This window comes from Plectropomus leopardus, chromosome 12, assembly GCF_026936395.1.
Source record: "Plectropomus leopardus strain MGB_pleo_1.0 chromosome 12, ASM2693639v1, whole genome shotgun sequence".
In the NCBI taxonomy this organism is placed as follows: domain Eukaryota; kingdom Metazoa; phylum Chordata; class Actinopteri; order Perciformes; family Serranidae; genus Plectropomus; species Plectropomus leopardus.
In genome coordinates this window covers 18,082,497-18,103,472 of record NC_142187.1, presented here as the reverse complement: position 1 = coordinate 18,103,472, position 20,976 = coordinate 18,082,497, and the positions used below count along the sequence as shown (strand labels likewise).

Here is a 20,976-nt window from a genome sequence, read left to right as displayed (position 1 = left end):
CCGTCTCTGCTGCTGATGCTGGGATCAGTTTGTATCTGCTGTGACCACACACACTTTCCAGCGGAGAGAAAAAACAAAAGCTAGGATAGACTACTAAACAACAGCCTCCCGCTCGGCTGCTGTTTCTGCTGGGTTGGGACACGGCACAGACAGCTTTTGTAGAGTAAAACAGTCGCGTGCGATAACTCAACCGCTAACTAGCTAGCAGATGAAGTTAGCAGGCTAGCTGCCGTGTTAAAGTGATGTCCCTGGTTCTGAAAATATTATGCTTTCCGTCATGTTGTAGCTAGTTTAGCATAGATGAAGTTAAAATCCTATTATCTCAAGTCAGTGCAATAACGATAATGTTTTTTGTCCTGCGTAAGAATTGTTATGCATCATAATTTAAAACGACTAAAGTTACTATAATTTAGCTAACTTTGACGTGCTCTATTGTTTTGATGAATTTTGGAGTCTTGCTGCTTTGTGTTGTGAACCAGAGAGTCGTAATGCAAGCGTTAGCTCGGCCATATTTACCTAGCAAGGCTAAATGTCCCACAAAATAACTAACAGGAAACAAAGTATACCTGTAGTTAGTCAAGGTAACATCTACAAGTTTATGTTGGTTTTTTTTTAACGCTTTAACCAAACGTTTGCACGGGAAGCAAAACTTTATGCTGATCACAGATAACATTATCAGTCATTCCCCAGTCAGACATCACCATGTGGCCGCAGTTAACCTTAGTCATTTATCATTTGTAGCCTGAAGGATGGTGTCACTTAAACAGGCCTCATAGTTTATCCACCAGTGAGCATGCCTCTTAAAAAGAAACCCGTGCCCTTAAACATTACTCCTGCTGGCGATGGGTTACCCACCTCCACCAGCACTGATTCAGAGTAAGTTACTAACTGCATTAATATCCTAATGTACCATTTAAACTAAATGTGTTAGTCATTTGTGTAATCTGAATGATGCTTTGTATGGTGTTCCTCAGGGCCAGTTTAGAGGCACTTGAAAGAATAATGGAAGAGTTGGACCTGGACAAACAACAGAAGAAAAGGTTAGCAGCTTTCCTCACCCAGAAGGCCAAGGTGGGCGAGTTGAGAGTCGATGACTTCCATCGTGTCTGTGAGCTGGGTGCAGGCAATGGAGGAGTTGTCAACAAGGAACGTCACAAACCTTCAGGAATAATCATGGCCAGGAAGGTGAGATAAAAATCACAATTTTATATGATATGAATATGATCAAACTGTGTAGTAATAAAACATTGTTTATCTGGCACCAAGTGGTCACTTTATGTTACACATTCAACATAACAAATCTCTTTTCTCCTTAGCTCATTCATCTTGAAGTCAAACCTGCTGTCAGAAACCAGATCATCCGAGAGCTTCAGGTGCTGCATGAGTGTAACTCTCCCTACATTGTGGGCTTCTATGGAGCATTTTACAGCGATGGAGAGATCAGCATCTGCATGGAGCACATGGTGAGAGAATAAGAGCCAGTGACTGTGTGCATGGGTGGCTGTTTAAGGTATTTATGTTTTGGTAAATTTGTCTTCAAAGAGACATTATCTTCTTTTGCACCCTTGCAAGTTTTTATCATATGTGCCCATGCCAAAGGTCAAGTACAGAAATGACTTTATACGAGGTCTCCCCTGGCCTTTCTTTATGCGTGTGTGTTAGAACCATGTTTAAGAAAACATAAAACAATCAAACAGTTAAAATGCGAATCAGAAATTCTCCTTGGTCTTCTTCGGTTGGATTGTGCCACCTTAGTACATTGCATCTGTCAAATTATATGAAAATTGGAATAACCTGGAGTGTGTTTTTTTAATGGTAAAATGTAAAGCAAATTGATTGTGATAGACATGACATAAAACCACATAATACTGTATTGGGCATGTATTTCTTCCACTGAAGAGCCACTGTGTTTACTCAGTAAATGTACTCAGGGCACGTTATACATTTGGAAATGATGTGATCCTTTAAAATTACACTTTAGACAGAATGTGCTTGTAATTATCTATATTATGACCTGTTGTTTCTTTTCATTGCGCAGGATGGTGGATCTCTGGACCAGGTGCTGAAAGAAGCAAAGAGGATTCCTGAAGAGATTCTGGGCAAAGTTAGCATCGCTGTAAGTGTTTGATTATCCTCTCTATTGTAATATTATGTGATATTATATTATTGGAATCAATGAAACAATTGTTAGTTTAGTTTGCTCTGTTTAGATTAAACAATTTAACAAAAAATTAAACACTCTCTGTTCCAGTTTACTGTATTGAGCTCAAATTAAATTATGCCCTTAGTAAACATACACACACACACACACACCATGGGCCTGGATGGTTTTATGTTTGTTTCTAATGCTTATTTTCACATCAAAACATACTATGAGGGATTTCCTCAAGACAAAAATGTCGAGTCATACAGAAGTAAGCCCTCTTAATTATCACTTATGAGATATGGCTTTTGCTTTCACTTTCACTGGTGAGGGTGTTTACAAACAGTACATGACAGTCCTGCAAAGTATACCTTTAAGGTTATTTTTGATCATTGACTTGTGTAATTTCTGCCTTTTTAAAACAGGTTTTGAGAGGCCTTGCATACCTAAGAGAAAAACATCAAATCATGCATAGAGGTATTTATTTTTTCATGGGCTTAACTTCTGATTCTTGTATTTCATCTGTAAGGCATAATGCACAGTAGAATAATGCCCTGTATTTTCTTAATACATGTATTAACCAACCTGTTCATACATGTTGCTGCATGCCAAAGAAAATCTAAATCTTGACCTTTATGTTATTATGGCTGCAGTCTACACAAAGTGAAGATAGTCCCATTTCACTGCATCCTGTTACAGATGTTCAGTTGGGTAATTTTATTTGTTGAAAACCTTTTTAAACCTCCAGATGTGAAGCCTTCAAACATACTGGTGAACTCACGTGGGGAGATCAAGTTGTGTGACTTCGGTGTAAGCGGGCAGCTCATAGACTCTATGGCCAATTCCTTTGTTGGGACCAGATCCTATATGTCGGTATGTTGCTCGTCTCTGAATCACATTTTGACGAGATCAGCTGTGTATAGTTCTTTCACATCTGTTGCCTTTGTGTCTAAGTTGGCTTTTTTTTGGTGGCTATTTAAATGTTCCCACTCTTCATCGTATTGTGTGTACTGCCAACATCTAGTGATATCGCAATCTGATCTCAATCATCAGATCAGGGGCCGATCAAAACATGGTTTAACGGAGCTTATGGAGCATCCAGTCCTTTGTGTTATGTCAGCTGTTACACAGGTGTTTTTACTCTTAATACACAGCATCACAGAGCGCAGCCTTCGTCACCTCTGCTCCACTAAGCTTATTGTTTCTCCTCTTTGCTGAATTTAAGAGCTGCAGCTGAGCCCCGCCCAGTACAAAACACCACACACCATAAATGTAAACGCAGTATGAGACTGTTTATTTACGAGATACGAGCACTTGTTTCATTTCAGCACAGTCAGAGGGCATCGTGTTCTGCTTTTTGCAGAGTTTTTCTTCCCTGCACCGAGGAGACACAGACAGTGGTGCTGAGTTTCCCAACCTCACCAATCGCCACTGCAAGTACACGAGCTCCATGAGCAAAAAACCAATATGGCTTATTTATTAATGAAGCATAATCTACTGAAAAGATGTGCAGACAACGAAAATAAACACTCAAGAGAATACAGTTTATTCATGTTACTGAGATACAGGCTGCCAAAACAACAAACACTGGACTCTTAAAGGGAGAGATATTCCCTCGAGACAGCCAGAAGGCCAGCAAGATTAAAGGGAGGGTTAGACATTTTATACTTCATTTTGTTAGATAAATAAATAATAGGCTAATAAATAAAAAAGATGCATGTTTTTTTTTTTTAAATGACCTTAAAGAAGCCCTCCTAAAGTGTGCACAGTACAGCTGTATTATCTCGGAAAACAAGACAAATCGGATTGGGACTTGGTATTGGCAGATGCTCAGTATAGGTCCATTAAAATATTATTCGCCCAACCTCATTTTAAGTACAGAAATTAAGAATATATTAGCTAATTGATTTCACATTATTTTATTCTTGTGCACTAAAGCAACAATTCCTTATATTTTTGATATGATTGCTAATTTTGTTGTGTGTTTTTTATTTTGTTTGCTGTGTAGCCTGAGAGATTGCAGGGAACCCACTACTCTGTGCAGTCAGATGTGTGGAGCATGGGGCTGTCCCTTGTGGAGCTGTCAATTGGACGCTACCCCATCCCTCCTCCAGATGCCAGAGAACTGGAGGCCATATTTGGACGTCTCATCATGGGTGGCAGTGAAGAAGAGATGCTCAGCACTTCACCAAGACCCAGACCACCAGGTCGACCTGTCAGCGGTGAGCAACTCACACCATTTTGTAAAATAAGTATAATAAAATAAAATGGGTATCTTTGCATTCAGACAGCTCTCAGCAGTAGCATAAGAAATAATGCAACACAATGTAAGTGAACTGCGTACTACGGCCGTTTTAATATAAGCCAATTTTGATTCTTAACGTGTCCCCACTATCTACACCACCACTGGAAATTCTGTATCTGAGTACATTTGTTTTATCATTTTTGTTGCACTACAGTGTAGAAAGTGAGGCGAAGCTTTGCTCCTGGTCAGAGGAGCCGCTGCTGTCAGGCGCTGAGCTCTTTGCCTCCAACTGCAGGTGGAAACTGGGGCAAAGCCGGATCTGGGTCTGTTTGTGATGGCTGCCCAGTTGTCTGATTTGAAAGCAACTTAAATAAATTGTGACTGTTTCGTAGCTTGTTTAAAAAAAACAACTCCATGTAGTCGGGTTAAATTCAGATCTGGGGCCGGGTCCATAATGTGAAAGCCTCTTTAAGTATGTTATCCTGGTCAGTCTGATTGCAGGTGAGATTTTAATGTTTATGGTTCAGGTTTCCTGCTCTTGAAGGGGCAGTTTATGTTTCATTTTTATGTTTTGATTGATCAGTTCCTGTTTTAGAAAGTAATATACCTGCCAGTGAAATCTAATATAGAGATCAGACAATTGTGCAGGAGAGGTTAAGAAATGTGAAGGGCCTTAAAGGAAAAACCTCCCCTCTAGAATTTACAAGCTATTCATATTCTAACAGGAATTCTCTCCTTAACACGACAGTGTAACAAACAAACAGAAAAGTAGTTATAATAATCATAAATGCTTACCATCTTTTACATTACTCTCTTGCTAAAATGTTGAGTATAAAACACAGATTACCTTGGATCCTTTTCCAGGTCATGGTCCTGCAATGGCCATCTTTGAACTTCTAGACTACATAGTAAACGAGGTAAGAATCTAAGAAGTTGTCCAAAGAATCACTAAAAATGGCCGTCTGGTGCCAAAAAGTATTTACTGTCATCCTTGCAAAATCAGGTCGGTGATATATTCAGATGTTCATTCAACTTTCTTCTGTATTCCAGCCCGCTCCCAGGCTACCACATGGCGTCTTCAGCTCTGATTTCCAAGACTTTGTGACAAAGTGGTAAGACAACATTTAAGCCTGAAAGAAAAGCTGTTTTCCTTTTCACGTACACATCGTCTTTTTTTCCCCTCGTGGATTAAAAATTTCCGTCTCCCCCTATCATCTTCAGTCTCATCAAAAATCCAGCAGAAAGGGCTGACTTGAAAATGTTGATGGTGAGTATCATCAGTTTGTCTTCAGTTAGACCACGACTAAAGAATTAAGATAAGCTCCCAATTTGTAATATCTGAGATTGAAAGTCCAGATAAAAAAAATTGGGTTAAAGTCTTACATTTTGTGAAGCCAATTGTTATATTCATACACACTGAGGATTTCAGTGTTTAGGATTTAGGGGGAAATATTGGCACAAATTAAATATCATGAGTATGTTTTCTTTAGTGTAAAATCCCCTGAGTCTATGATCACCTTGTGTTTTTGTTACCTTAGCATGAGCTGTTTATATCTACACAGGGAGTGGGCCCTGGTCACTGGAGATCAGCATTTTTGCACTTTCACTAGATAAGAACAGAGAAACTAAACAGAGCAGCCTCTTCCAGGTGACAGTGTGAAGAGAAAAAAAAGGGTTTTTTTAAAAAAACAAAACAAAACGTGAAACTGCTTTATTTAAGTGTTTTTAATAGATGCTTTATTGATCCTTAGGGAAATTACTTCATAAGGCAGCTACATTTGCAGTCAAACTACATTATAGAAGACATCTAAATATAGAAGATACACATCTACATCTCACATGACAAAGCAATAAAAACGATATGTAATTTATAAAAATGTTTTTAAAAAAAAGTGAAATGTTGCTAGTGTGCAATGTGGCTTCTCTAACCTTGTTAAAAGTATGTATACACTTATAAATACGTAAAATATCTACAATAGCCTCCCTAAAAGTATAAAATATAAAAAGTAAAAGCACCCGTATAATTACACAAAGATATGTACACACACATCTTCACAATAAACTGTATTATGCTGTGCATGTATAAATAACCAGAGTGCATTAAAGAACAATGTGTTTAGTGGTTTATATCACAGGGCCTATTTGTTTTGGAGAGGAAGAGACCTCTGTAGGCTTTTGGTAAAAACCTGAATGTCTGGATCTTCAGTTATCAGAGACCAAAGGTGAGCACAGATTAGCAGGTGCTGGGCTAGCGGCTCCTCTCTGACATGCTGAACACTGTAGAAACACTAGTTTGCAGCTTTAAATTGCTTTATTCCTTGTTTTTACCAGTTTTAATCCAGTCCATTACTCTTGGAGAAGAAGAGACCTCTGTGGATAATTCGGATCCCAATATAAACCTCCTGAAAAAGAAACAGTGAAGGAATCCTAACCGGGAAAAGTTTGAGCTGATTGCAATCTGCCACTAAATCCCCCTAAATCTTACACACTGTTCATTTAGTTAGTTAGCGGACAAAAAACCTCTTTTCTCATTAGCTGTTATGATCAGATTTAAAATCCAGTATCAAATTTGTATTTATTGTGTGTTTTGTTGCAGAACCATGTGTTTGTCAAACGGTCTGAGGTGGAGGAGGTAGACTTTACTGGCTGGCTTTGTAAAACCATGGGGCTGAACCAACCAAGCACTCCCACACACACTGCAGACTGAACACACTCACACACACACTCATAAAAACATGGAGAAGCTGCTGCCTGAAAGCCTGACGCCCACATACACACCTTGTTTGCAATGCCCTCCCTCAGGTGAACCTCTGAAGTCTCCATCTATCAAATGAACTCGTCTAACTTGTAAGCCAGGAAAGATCCTGTTTGTACAGCACGAGTCTGTCGATGATTACAGTCATCTGTATGCATCTGTGCATGTGTACAGACAGGTATATATATGAATTTGTCTTTATGTGTGTTATGTAACCACATTTAGTAATATAAGGATAGGTTTATTTTTGCTAAACAGGTCGGGTTACGTGTGTCTGTGTTAACAAGAGATGATCGAGTCTAGTACTGTTTTTGTGTTTGGTGATGTGACTGATTTCTAAAAATGATCAGATTTCTTGAGGCAAAGCACAATGTTAAAAACATTTAAACATGACCCTCATGTCATAGCCCAAAATCTGAAAAACGTTCCAACCTTAAACGCTCCGTCTGTATGTCGGGGTTAAATTAAAGCAACATCTTCAGCTTATCGTTGTACCATTAGCTTCCACTGAGCTAGAGAGATTCATCCCTGGACTGTACCTGCTGTAACAAGACTGCTTTTATCTCTTAAGCAAGCTACATCGCGACTCACTGAACGGTCTCAGCGGAAACAAGTGATTATTTCTTTGTATTCACTGTGATGTAAACAACCGGACGCGGATTTGCCATTGAAGTGCGTCCTGTGCTGTGGCAGGATTAGGGCATTTTGCTCTTTTGTTTTGTTCTATTTGTGTACTTCCTTCTTTAAGTAATAGTTTAAAGGGACAGTTCACCCCCAAATCAAAAATACTTTTTTCCCTCTTACCTGTAGTACTATTTATCAATCTAAAATTGTTTTGGTGTAAGTTGCTGAGATACCAGCTGTAGAGTTGTCTGTATGTTTGTTTTACTAACTGCCTGTTTGGCTTTTACTATGATGTCTGTTTTTGGTGGGCCGAAGACAAATTTCCACCGTGATGGACAATAAAGGTCTATTCTATTCTCAGTGGCTGATATTTCCAAACACTCTTCAACTCTCACCAAAACAACCTTGATTGATTAATAGAGCTACAGGTAAGAGGAAAAATATGTTGTTTATAATTGTGGGGTGAACTGTTCCTTTAAAGATACAGACTTTTTATGATAAATCATAGAAAGCTTTGTCATTTTAAAGTCAGAATTGTCAATAAATTGTGTGTATTGTTAATATGATTTCTTAATTTTCCACATTATCACGTTTAATGTTGTACACTCATTTCACCAGAAGGGGGAAGCACTCAGGCATAGTGCTCTGAGGACTTCTGGTACAAAAAGTATGCTACCAAATAGAAAATATGAAAAATATACTTGGAACTTTCTGTGTAGTGTATTGTGTGTGCATCACAAGTTAACCCATGCTTATACTGACTCAAAAGAAGAGTAGAAGAGTGAACTAAAGCCCTGCTGGAACACATTAGTCCATTTAAATTACAAGCACAATGATTCATCTGTTTGGCCTGTGTCTGCGGCGATAATGAAATGTCTCCTTTTGAATGTCTGTCAACTTCAGGCTGGATATGTGCTGCCTTGAGCTCGAAGAAAGATGTAGTGTTGCAGTGTGTGGGGTGGCTAAGTCTGAGCAATGTTGATGGGAGGGGGACTGCTGCAGCAGAAAAACAGCAAAGTCTGCAGTCATTAATATGCAAATATGCAAATGAGAGGGTAATTAAGATTGGGCGTTTGTCAGTGGCTCTTTGATTGCTAATGAATTCAAATCTGCAAGAAAGGGGGAGGGGATGATGAGCTAAAAACGAGGAAAAAGAACAGGATGCTATTGTGCTTTTTCTTGCAAAAAAAGGAGAAAAAGAGTGAGTGAGTGGTCTATAGAATGTAAAGGCCCTATTGAACAGAAGAAATACTGAACATTTCTGACACAAATATAAAAAAGATGACAACGCCCCTCCAAAACTGATTGAAAAAAAAAAAGAATTGCTCGTCTGAAAAAATGCACCTAACAAGCGTGTTGAGATTCTGTTTGAGCATCAACAAAAGCATAAATGAGGGGAAAACTGGGTATGACTTTGTGCCAAGATGCATAACCATGCACACCGTCACTGAGCGTTCAGCGTAGCAGGTTACAACCACCACAGGAAGGAATATAGACTGCAGCTCATTTAAGTGTGATGTGGCTGACCCCTGTTGAGAGATATGCTCAGGTATCTTAGCAGGGGTTGTGCAGTGGCAGCATGTTGTGTATCACAACCAGCATTATTTTCATATTTCTGGCAAACAGGGGGCCTACAGTTCACACATGAGCACATACTGCTGTTATCGCTGTTTCAGTGGTCCCTTGACACTTGTACTTCTTCCTCCTTGGCATGCGAAATGAGGATATGTGTACAAGAAATAAAAACAAATTAAATGTTGTGAAAAATGGGGCAAAACAGCTGCTCTTGTCACCTTATGGCATAAATGACTTTCTCACAATGCAGCAGATTTGTGTATTTCACTTGCTGCATAGGCGTAGATTTCAGGGGGGCACATGTGCGTATGTCCTCCCCGATAGAAATGTGAAAGCAGCAGAGGACGGTAATTTTGACAAATTAAAGACAATCACAACTTTAGCTGATGCAGAGATTGCCCAAATTGGTGTGCAAAAAATCACCAAAATAAGTGAAAGTGGTCAAAGTTTTCCTGTTTCACATAACAGAACAGTGGGAAATTTAAAAAGCAGCAGTTAATGGCTAACTCAGAGGAGAAGAACAGCTGTAAATGTCCGCAAATTGGAAAGACAGTGAGATTTACCCTCTGAACAGAGGACAGGATCAGTCGCCAAAGATGTTCTGCCATTGTTATTGTGTAGAAAGGGCGGCCGACGCATTATATGTCACAGCAGAGTCAGTCACTGTGTTAAATGTCTCGCCTGTCACACTTTTGCTTCTGCGATGCCTGCATGCTGTCTATAATCCCACACTGGAGCGGCATGATGCCACTTTTATTTGGTTTTGAGTAAATAACAAAGGTGGTCTAAAGAATGGACTTCGTAGCAGCCATGTTGTGCTATCTCTGTGTCAAAAAGGCTGTAGACTTTGGCAGACAGCCTTTGGCAGACAGTTATATAAAAAATTCAGCCCCCCCGGCAGTTGGGAAATTGGGAAATTAGCAGAACGTATGAATGGTTTGTGTGTGTTTTTTCTAGATCTTTTAAATATATCCTTTTCTTTATATGTGCGTGTGTGTGTGTGTGTGTGTGTGTATTTTTTATATTTATTTATTTAATACGCTTTGCATTTCACAGGATTGCATCCAATTTTCATTGTACGTGTACAAAGACAATAATTATATTGTATTCTACTCTGTTCTAGCCACAGAGACCAAAACCTTTTCTTTTACCATGGTGTAAACATAATTATTTCTGCTGTAAAGTTTGGCATTTTAACATAATTGTCTGCTGGGGATTTACTCTCTTTTGGAGCCAGCCTCAAGTGACCATTCGATGAACTACACTTTTTTGGCACTTCTCTTTTGGCTTCATTTTTTGGCCCTGCAGCTCTTGGTCCCCTCAGTGTTGAAACAAAACCTATGCCTCTGACTGTCTGTGATACTCAGTCAAAAAGATTTTAGTTGAGGTCTTGTTGGGAATAATTTAAAACAAGAAAGCACACCATCGCATCAGTACAGTATTTATATTTTGAATACATTCCCAAATACCTGAGCCAGGATTACAAGCAATAACACAATATATTTGGAATGGGGTGTTAGCAGCTGATCCCAGGCCTGCTCTGTTTAGTGTGAGACGAGTGGTGGAGAACATGAGTGTGTTTGCATATGTGTGTGTGAGAAAGAGGGGGCTGTATTTTTTACAGGAAACAGGAAACCAGAAGTCATAACAGGATGCCCCAGGTTTTCATACTGTACCTGATGCGTGGGTGGCTGCATGGGGGTAACCCATTTACAAAGATATGGTGTTCGTCTAAAGGAAGAGAGAGCCCAGGAAAGAGTGGGCGGAGAGGAGGGTGCACACTTTGGGGGATAGGAAAATGGAGTTCCACTCTAAATATAGCTTTTTTGTGTGTCTCGCACCTATCGTACAACCTTGATGTTGTTTTGCCTCCATGCTGTTTGTCCTACTTTTTAAAAGGCAACAAAGCTAACACTGTTTGATGTTTGGTGTGGAGCCGCGATATGATCACTTCCATGGCAAATGCATGCGCCATCTTTCCCCAGGTGTACTGCAGGAGCTTCTCGAGTGAATCTGTGACATGAGACCTGTTTTGTCATAATGAGGTTGATCTGCTCACACTGCTGAATGTTCCTCAACCTGTTGGAAAAATTATACAGCTGAGATGTTCCCCTTAACACAATAACAGCATCTGTCTTTAAAGCATGCATTAACTGTTCCCGTGGTAAAATAAACTACACCATTGTACATTTTATACATTTATTTAGTCCCAAAACGATAACCAGTCTTTAGACCCACGTTAATGACATACAGGTGTATGCTTTGGTAGCATGTGTGCAAAGCATGCTAAGCATGTGTGTGTGTGTGTGTGTGTGTGTGTGTGTGTGTGTGTGTGTGTGTGTGTGTGTGTGTGTGTGTGTGTGTGTGTGTGTGTGAACCACAAAGTGGATGGCTGAGTTTTCTCGTAAAGGCCAGCACAGATGTTATTTAGGTTGTTTCCCCTTAAACCAGTTGAGGTTTTCTTTAGAAAGTCTCAAAACAAACGCTGCAGTCTTGTTTACATAACCACCGAGGTACAATTCATGAGAAAACAGCAGCCAGGCCATTTTTATGAGTTTGATGCTGGCTCATGCAAACTCTTTTGATTCCAACCAAAGGAAGTAGCTGTACCATTACTTTTTTTTCTACCACTTTCTTTCTCTCTTCCATGCATACGAAAGCTCACAGTCATGCATCCACACATGTTGCACTCATTTTCTAACAGCAGATGTTTTTGTTCCCCCCTAAACACATATTTAAACCTCAGCTTAAAATGGTGACGTAGTGGTAGTTGATGAGTTGGGTGCACTACTAGTGGGGGAAGTGGGTATACTCTCCTTTATTTTCCATTGACTTTTGGCTGATAGGTGGGTATACTGTAAATGTCCAGAACAAGGAATGGGTATTTCCTGTATACCTGCTTATACACACTTTACCACTGAGGTGGGTGTACTAATAGGTCGATGGGTAGGTAACAGAGGAAGTGAGTTTGTGGCTTTTTGGCTGATAGGTGTGTAAACAACCAGGTAAGGAGTTGGGTATATCCTGTATACCTACATATACCTTCCATTATGCTACTAAGTTGTATGTACTATTAAGATCATTGGGTTGGATACTCAGAAGGTAGTGGACATACCCTCTAATATACTCCTGTGGCATTTCAGCTTACAGGTGTGTTAACAACCAGCAAAAGAGGTGGGTATACCCCATACACCCACATACACCCTCCACTACACCACTGAGTTGGATGTACTACTAGGTCAATTGATAGGTTACAGAGGGGGAAGTGGGTATATATATGCCAATTATTTTTTGGATTACAGGTGGGCATACTGTAATTTGTCAGGAAAAGAGATGGGTATACCTCGTATACCTGCATATACCCTCCACTACACCACTGAGTTTGGTGTTCAACTAGGTTACAGTGGAGGAGGTGGATACGCTCTCAAATATTCTTCAATGGCTTTTTGGCTGATAGATGATAGATGTGTAAACAACCAGCACAAGAAGTGGGTGTACCATGTATATTAGCATATACCCTCCACTATTTAAAAAAACCTCAAATATCATTGTAGCAACTGCAGGAAACAAACTAAAAGTTGCTAAGAGGCTGAAGTTTAGCCTGGTTTACATGTTTTAAATTCCCTGAGATCCGACAAATATGTTAAATAAATCTATTAATGAAAATAAATCAATTTATTGTAATGCACACAAACTCAAACAATCAAAACAATCACAGTAAACAAAGAAAGTTGGGTCAAAAAAAAAAAAAGGCAACCCACTAACCCTTTCAACCTGATACAGGTGAAAAGCAGGTGCTCATATAGATTATGAGTATCACCACCCATATCCATGTTACCCAACTCTCCCAATAATCACAAAAATATAAAATTATAATATTCAAAAACATTCATAAAAACATGTAACGGTACAAAAAAGGGGGGAAAAAATCCTAATTTTTATTAACCTTACAAAATGCACTCCTATATAAATTATTTCATGGGACTTGCAATTATCATACATGCTTTTAAAGCATGTATTCATTAATCATGTGTTTTCCTCAACCACAGGACTAAACTATTGTACAAAAAGGGTGATGATAGTTATTATTACAGTATTGAACCTATTATCAAATATAGCCTATATATTGCTCATTGTGGAATTTATTCATAGCAAGGTCACCACATAATCTGATATTTTTGGACACGAATTTAGACAAAATGACCAATTACAGCCCGCTCTAATAGAAACTTTATTGTCCATGTTTATCATAAGTGATTGTGGTGCACTCCCATCTCGCTTTGGCACACACGCGATTATTTTTTGTAGCGCAGGCACTGCTCGAGAGCAAAATTAAAACGCAGGCAACCCGTAGGCAAAATGAGACTGCCCTAAAGGTTGATGAGGAAATATATTTGGGCGTCCCACGTGCCAATCAAATTTTGGTCGTATCCAATTGGTCCTCCCTCTTCATATTATCATTCCATCTTCTACTGGCTGTTGGGCTTTCCGCTGTCCTCATCCGCCAATCGACATAGGTCCCCGGGATTCGCTACTCCGTTCATTTTGTGTCCCGTTTACAGCCACGAAACAGTGACATTTTGCACTATTAAGATAATCGCCGCGTCTCTAAAAAGATCCTTGGCACCTGCTTTGTGTGGTTACACCCTTTAAAGTCGCCATTGGACATCGTTGATGTTTCAGCGTCCATGTCCCCCCGTAGGCTGTGCTGCGGAGTGATACCTACTTCATTGGTACCGACAATGTGGAGGCTGTTAAAATGTCTACTTGGAAAATGAAATGGTTACATTTTCTCTAACAAAAAGGAGACGGAGCGAAGTAAGAGTTATGGTTCGGGTTATGTTTTCGTGACGAGGACGACAACGACACGAGGCGACGGAGCAGTGGTGTTCGTATTGTCTCTCCCTTATTTTCATCAAGCCCACAGTCCGGACCACGGGGGGAAGGATCCTATCCCTAACTTTGTTTTTCTCTGTACTGCGGCCGTCGATTTCTCCCTCTTGGATGCCACACAATTGAACCCAGGTAAATATTTGGATAAATGCACATACATAGCAAGCTAATGCATGTCAGATAGAAGTCGTCTGTCGCGTTGTTACATGAGCAATAATCAAGTTTTAAGCGCATCGTTCAAGTTGTAACCGAGTGCCACAGCCGGGAAAAGCGGGGTCTTGGATTTTCGTCCCCTCGGCCTCAGCGAGCTTGCAGCGTTATTACTATAACGAGTATTAGTAGCTTATGTGTGCTGGAAAAGCTTTCTTTGTTCACTTCAGTGGGCTATAACGTTACACCACATTAGCATACTGCCGGACTGACTTCGCCCCCCACACGGGATTGTGCTGTCGGTAGTAACTTACCAGTGATTATGTCGTTTTTCTAAAACATGAAGTTAGCTGTTAAATGTACACATACGTTGTCGGTTTGTTTCAAGCTAACGGTAACGCTCCTGGTTGTGGCTGACATCTTTTCTATTGGTATCAAGATGTCAGAGTTTCTTTAATGTAGCTTAAGTCACTGTTGGTAGCTACACAGCACTAAATTAGGCTGTTAACATTCTTACTTAAGTGTTATTTTTTTTTTTACCGTCCACCAACAACAACAAACCAAAACTAACAAGGAACAAAAAAATGCAGCTTAAGTCTTGTTTAACTCCATCCACCCTGCTTTATTTGGAATACACTTTGGGCAATTATTGTATGAAATTTTGACTTTTTAGTCTTATTTTGTTGCTTTTGGACCGTCTAAGTGAAACTTTGGTGCCCCGAGTCTTTGTGTTCATTAGTGCCCCATTCTCCTGCTCGACGTGAGGGGCAGGCAACAGGTTTTTAGGCCCTTTTAAACGCCCCGCAGGGTTTTTACCCACCGATGAACCAGGAAAACACAGCCTTTCGATCACAGGTTTTCTCGTATTTGTCGCCCAGGTATGATTTGTAATGTGGGTGTATCTGCCGTCAAACTTTTCTCCAAATGGGCAGGCCGGAGGTGGGGGTGCTCAAGACAAGCGTATACAACTTCCATTTGTTAGGAGGGGCTAAACTCTTATCCCCCATTTTGACCTCAGCTCAGTGAGAGACTGAAATGACTACATTATGTAGTGCCAAACTATTTTGGATTGTTCTTATGTAATAATACATTTCTCATCAGTCGTTAATTGTTTGATTATTACACGTATTATCATTGTTTACCATGTTTTTTCCTGTTAGGCTTGCATCCTTTCATGGCCTAAGAATCGGATGCAGATGTTATTTGTACAAATTATTCATTGTTGGTGTTGTCCTGGTTTGACTTGATTATAAACAAAGAAGTGAATTTACTCCCAGTATTTACAAGACAAGTAGCACTCCTGTAATGCCTACAACGTTAGTATAAAATAGACATATTTGAATGTGATGGGTAATACGTAGCAATGGGAACCACCAAAGTCACTTGATACAATCTTATCATATTTTGGTAAGATACAACATTATTGCAATTTTCAATGTTTTTCGTATACTGAGTATTGCGATGACATATACCTTGATATATGTACCTTCTTCAACTGCAGATTCAAGACAAACATGGTCATCATTATCTAATAAGATAAAGTTTTCAGTCTGTTCATCTCACTTCAGTCAGTTTTTATTGCAGCAGCATGTATCTAGTGGACTGAAAAAGCATGTGATTTTATCATTGTAGTAGGGTACCAAAGGTTAAATTTTTATTGGCAATGGTAATAATTATATATATCAATAAAATATTGCCACATGCTCACACATACATACATACTCCTGGTAATACTTATGAAGTTGCCACAAGAAGCTCAAATTACCGAAACGTTTGTGTGTTTCTGTTCTGTATATTATTTAGACTAAAAGTGAATCTTTGGTCATACCCTGAAAATGATACTGAGTTATTCAAGTGGTAGAAGTGAAACCTTCTCAGGAACATCTCGCAGATATATATTTGAGGTAATGACTCAGACAGATTTTAACCCCCAACTGATTGTGTAAATTGTTGAAGAGACTATATGCTTGTTATTTTTGGCTTTTTGTTCCCTGTCTTCACTGAACTTACCGCTTGCAACAAAACAAAACATGGAACAAAATACATCACAATCCACTAGATTATTTGGAGGACTTTACTATGGTCAGCTTTTGTTGACAGACTAAAAAAAAATATTAATTCAGTTTTAAAATTGTATAAAGTTATAGTTATTGTAATTTAAATAACCCTAAGACTTTATAACTAAGATGTTATGTTAGTTTTGGTAACACTTTTGGCAACACAGTTTGCCAGTGTTTTTTATTTTTCTAATTATTGGACATTATATGCACTTGTGCAGTCTTAACTATTGCAGTAATTCAAACAATATTGCTGTAACTCATAATAAAGTGAGAAAGCTTAGAAGAACAGTGGCCACAAGTCAACCCCCAACAATATCAACTGAAATGCAGTTAATTGTATATTTGCTTGACTGCATCACAAACTGCAGCCTTGAAATTGAACTCTGAATTTAATCAACACTTCTGAGTACAAACAAAATCACAACATTATGATTTCCCCCAGCTGGTATTTACTCCAGTGCTTTTGTATTGCAAAGCGTTTCTAGAAATGATTCTTACGTAGATGTTTTACACACACTGTCTGGATCTGCATTTTAAAGAGGCTGTTCATACACTTTATTTCCTATTGAAGAGTTTGACATGTCTTGTTAATACTCAAGATTTTCAAAAGAGCTTTTAGAGCAGGTTGGTTTTTGAGGTGGAGGAAGCTGCCTGAGTCCAGGACCCGACTAACAACGAGTGCAGTGTGGCCTGTGGCTCAAACATGGTCACCCATGTTAGATGTGGGCTACCATTGAAACTCTTAATACTGACAGTTTTTTCAGTGTTCTTCAATAGTCTGATGATCTTGTGAAAAAGTACTATAACAGAGGTAATTCTTTATTACGATGTAGGCATAAGTTATTCAGATTTTACTATAAATGGCAGAAAGATTACCTGAGTCTGAGTGAAGGCTTAGTCTTATAATACCTTAAAAAATGATTTTTCTTCTTCTTTTTCTCTTAACTTTTGCCACCATTCCTATTGGTTGTGACCACTTTATATTTACTAGATTCTTTGTTGAGATATGGGGACACAACAGCACCATTAAACATGACTTTACAACGGTAGAGGCAACAACGCCACTCAGACGAGTTCAAACAAGTTTTGCGTTTAACTATATTTTGTAAACCACTTATTTGTAAGTGAAACGGAAGGAACCTCTAATGTCCAGTTGCCTCTGGCATTACATAACGGCTTAACTACAACTCGACCATAAACGCACGAAGAACAAAACAGTAAAATAAGGCCTAATTTGTAAAAGAAATTGGGAAATATTAAAGGCTGTAAAATAACATTAATTAATGCAGAGTAAAAACAGTAATTGCATCAACTGCTTGGTTTATATATCCATATATTTCTTTTAACATATATCACCCTCCCTTTGTTTTGTTTATTGTGTAGAAAACATGAAAAGTCACAATGTTGTCACATTATTGAGGTGTGGAAAATTACTGTGATACTTGACTTTGGGAAGATGTAGCTAGTAGTCAACCATCTCATAAACAGACAATATATACTCATGTTCTCCTCCCCTCTACTTGTAGTCGCTTGCTGAGACTGAAAGGGCCAAGTGAACAGCAGCAGAGAATGGCTGCAGTGGAAACAGACAAGGAGCTCAACGACTTGCTGGATTTTAGTGCGGTAAGATCATTTTGAAGATTGCTTGATCTGAAAATGCATCCTTAACGGTTCATTATGTTCTCAGTTACAAATGAACTTTTATAGTAAGTCCTGAAAAGTTGTCAGGCAGGTTGAAATGTGAATGAATATTGGGCAACCATGAATGGGCCAGTCGGTCAAGGTTTGAAGAATGGACCTTTGTTGTGTCGCGTTAATTTTAGCAGTCACTCAGTCAAAGCTGGCATGTGTAGATTGCCTTATGCTAGGCTTGGGTGGTATGTAATATTTCATACCTTCCTCAAATTTTACTGGGGTTTATGGTATATGATGGCAACCCCAATGTGCTACTTACACAATAGAAACCCACAAAACATTAAGAAAACTTATATCCTCACACCTGTCTTCCTTATTAAACTGAGGAATACAATTGTACACCTTTTGAATTCAACTTTCTCTCGTTCATCAAAGACTAACAAGGCTTAATTGCCCTGTTAACTCATCATAAAACACACTTCGTTATCGACAGACATAAAATGAAACTCACCCAAGCCTTTTTGTTTACTCTTGCTAGTAAGTTAGTATGTAAGTCCATTGTTTCAACAATCACCAGCTCCGGTTTGGTCAAAATACATCCTTAATTCATCAAGTTAGATGTAAATGTGCCGCTGCTGGCCATCAGCTGTTTACAGTCCTGTAACTTATCCCTCCACCACTAACTGTCAAGGTGTCTTTCACCTCAGCTGTGTGTTCCACTAGAAGAGACCGAAGAAAGGTATTGAAAAACATAACTTTGGGATTTTTAAATATCCTGGTATACTTTAGTCAGATGCTGCCCAAGCCTGCTTCATGCCCCTTGTAGCTTATGACTGAACAGGATAGAGTACATGGTAGGATAGTTTGACTTTCCACCAAATCAACCTTTGCACAAGTGAAGAGGATACAACTCAGCAAAATGTTAGATGGACCACAGCATACAGTATAATGTCTCTCATTTCAGATGTTTGAGCCTCCAGTTTCAAACGGCAAGAACCGGCCGACTACTCTCGGCAGCAGTCAGTTTTCAGGTTCAGGTAAGACAAAAACATCCTCTTCTTTTTCTTTAGTTTTTCTACAATTTCCAGTCTTTCTCATTTACTATGTTTTCCTGACTTTCTATTTTTTTGCCTTCCTAATACATTGACTGTGTTTTTCTTACAGTTTTGATTATTTTGATTTAAAAAGAAAAGAAATGTCAGACAAATAATATGACTAAGAAAAAAAATCTCTTTTCATTCCTTCCTCTCACCTGAAAGTAAAGCTGAAAAGGCCTTACAGGTTTGAAATGCTCCCTAGTACAGCTCCTGACCATAAAGCGTGGTAGTTACAGGCCCTTAGAGCTTCTTGTTGTCTAACTACTCTGTATTCATTGATAGTGTTTTGAAGGGTAACAGAAAGGAAACTTGCTCCTGTTCTTCACTTGCTCGCATGAATTGTATCTCAGATCACAGATTATTAACAGTAACAGTAACAGTAACCTCAGGCAAGATTGTCGGGTTATTTCATGTTATGTAGAACAAGCGTCATCTCCTCAACACTTCCTCATCCTCGCCTTGCAGGTGTCCCTTCCCTCACCTTCTCAGCTGTTACCATTCAATCACTTCAGGACAAAGGCAGAGGGTGGGGGTTGATGGGAACAGCCCAATTAATCTCAAGTGTTTTCCCTTGTCCTGCAATCTCCTACCCTACTTCTTTACATAACTCATTTTCACCTGGAGTTATCATCCATCTTCACCAACTTTACCAGCCTAGCCCTTAAGTTAGCTTTAGGACATGTTTGCAGGCATCGTTATACTCAAGATTAGACTGTTTTATTTTCAGTGTCTCTGTGCCCTTTTGTATTGCTGTCACACACTAAAAGTGGTTAGCTTTTAAATATGTCTACCATCCATCTCTATTACCGCTGTAGCAGACCCACTTGCCCAACATGAACCTGTCTCCGTCACCCTCGCATCTCTTCAAGTGCAGTAGGTCTCTCGGCCGGTGATAGAAATGAAACAGGATATTGCACCAAAGATGAAAGACAAGACAAGTGGTGGCTGGGTGGGGTATACGGGGCTCTATTTCTTCTATTCATTTGAGGGCCACTTACATGTTCTTTTGTCACAGCAAGGTGTGTGCTTACAAAAGAGACACGCTGATGTTATCAATCCAACGGCTGCCCATGGCATTGTCCCTCAGTTTAAAAATCATACTCCACCCAAAATCTATCCTTTTATTATCAAATACTCACCCTCTCTGACTGTAAAAAATGAATAGTTCTCCAAACTAACTTTTTGATAATATCTAAACTCAGGATGTAACAGAACACTGAAGTAATGGCTTTGTTCATACCCTAGTTTAGGAGTCATGATGGTTCGGTGCGAGTATGGGACAGCAGGGGAAAAAGAGATGCATACGGTTTTTCATTTAATTTGAACATAAAGTAGTGCCAATGTCAAAGACAGAAAAATCTTTTTGCAGGAGACTGAAGTGAGTTTTTGGCTAATGGCAACATTGGTGAAATATTTTCCTTACAAAAAGTAAGGGTACATGAGGAAAAAAGCAACACCTGCACACACGTCACAAAAGTGTGCAGGCGTTACTTTTTTCTTCATGTATGCTGTGTTTTGATTGCCTTGCACCTACATGTGCGTATATAATAAGTTGAGCTTTTTGTTCTTTCTTTTTCTTTTTTTAACTCAGCAGCTTTTTGTGACTTTTGGGATGGTTAATTGATCTGTGGATCCACTCAGAGCTGATCAGATCAATGGATGAGAGGAGCAGCTGCTTTGAGTGAATGCAAACTTTAAGACAGTTGAGTTTCACTTAAAGTGCGCCTGATGTCCTGCTGCTCTGAGCCCAAATTATGCTCTGTGCTTCGAGAGTGTGATGCAATGAATAACCAAACTTT

General features: G+C 39.2%; 2 protein-coding genes across 4 annotated transcripts in view; both read left to right on the top strand.

Moving 5' to 3' along the window:
• Positions 1–5: 5 nt before the first annotated feature.
• Positions 6–10,325, top strand: LOC121951784 (dual specificity mitogen-activated protein kinase kinase 2). Its single transcript, XM_042498253.2, has 11 exons — positions 6–876; positions 975–1,185; positions 1,317–1,463; positions 2,039–2,116; positions 2,569–2,620; positions 2,892–3,016; positions 4,152–4,365; positions 5,253–5,305; positions 5,439–5,500; positions 5,610–5,655; positions 6,985–10,325. Exons 1-11 carry the CDS (start codon positions 794–796, stop codon positions 7,093–7,095), a joined length of 1,182 nt encoding a protein of 393 aa, XP_042354187.1. The 5' UTR covers positions 6–793; the 3' UTR covers positions 7,096–10,325.
• A 3,513-nt stretch (positions 10,326–13,838) lies between these two features.
• Positions 13,839–20,976, top strand: part of tcf3a (transcription factor 3a) — a 35,699-nt gene continuing 28,561 nt past the window's right edge. The window contains exons 1-3 of one of the 3 annotated variants that reach the window (XM_088085378.1): positions 13,839–14,367; positions 17,972–18,068; positions 19,045–19,117. In XM_088085378.1, the coding sequence (XP_087941504.1) occupies positions 18,015–18,068; positions 19,045–19,117 (127 nt within the window). In that variant the 5' untranslated portion in view covers positions 13,839–14,367; positions 17,972–18,014. The remainder of the gene's footprint in view (positions 14,368–17,971; positions 18,069–19,044; positions 19,118–20,976) is intronic. The other 2 variants (XM_042497196.2, XM_042497195.2) reach the window with 2 other exon arrangements.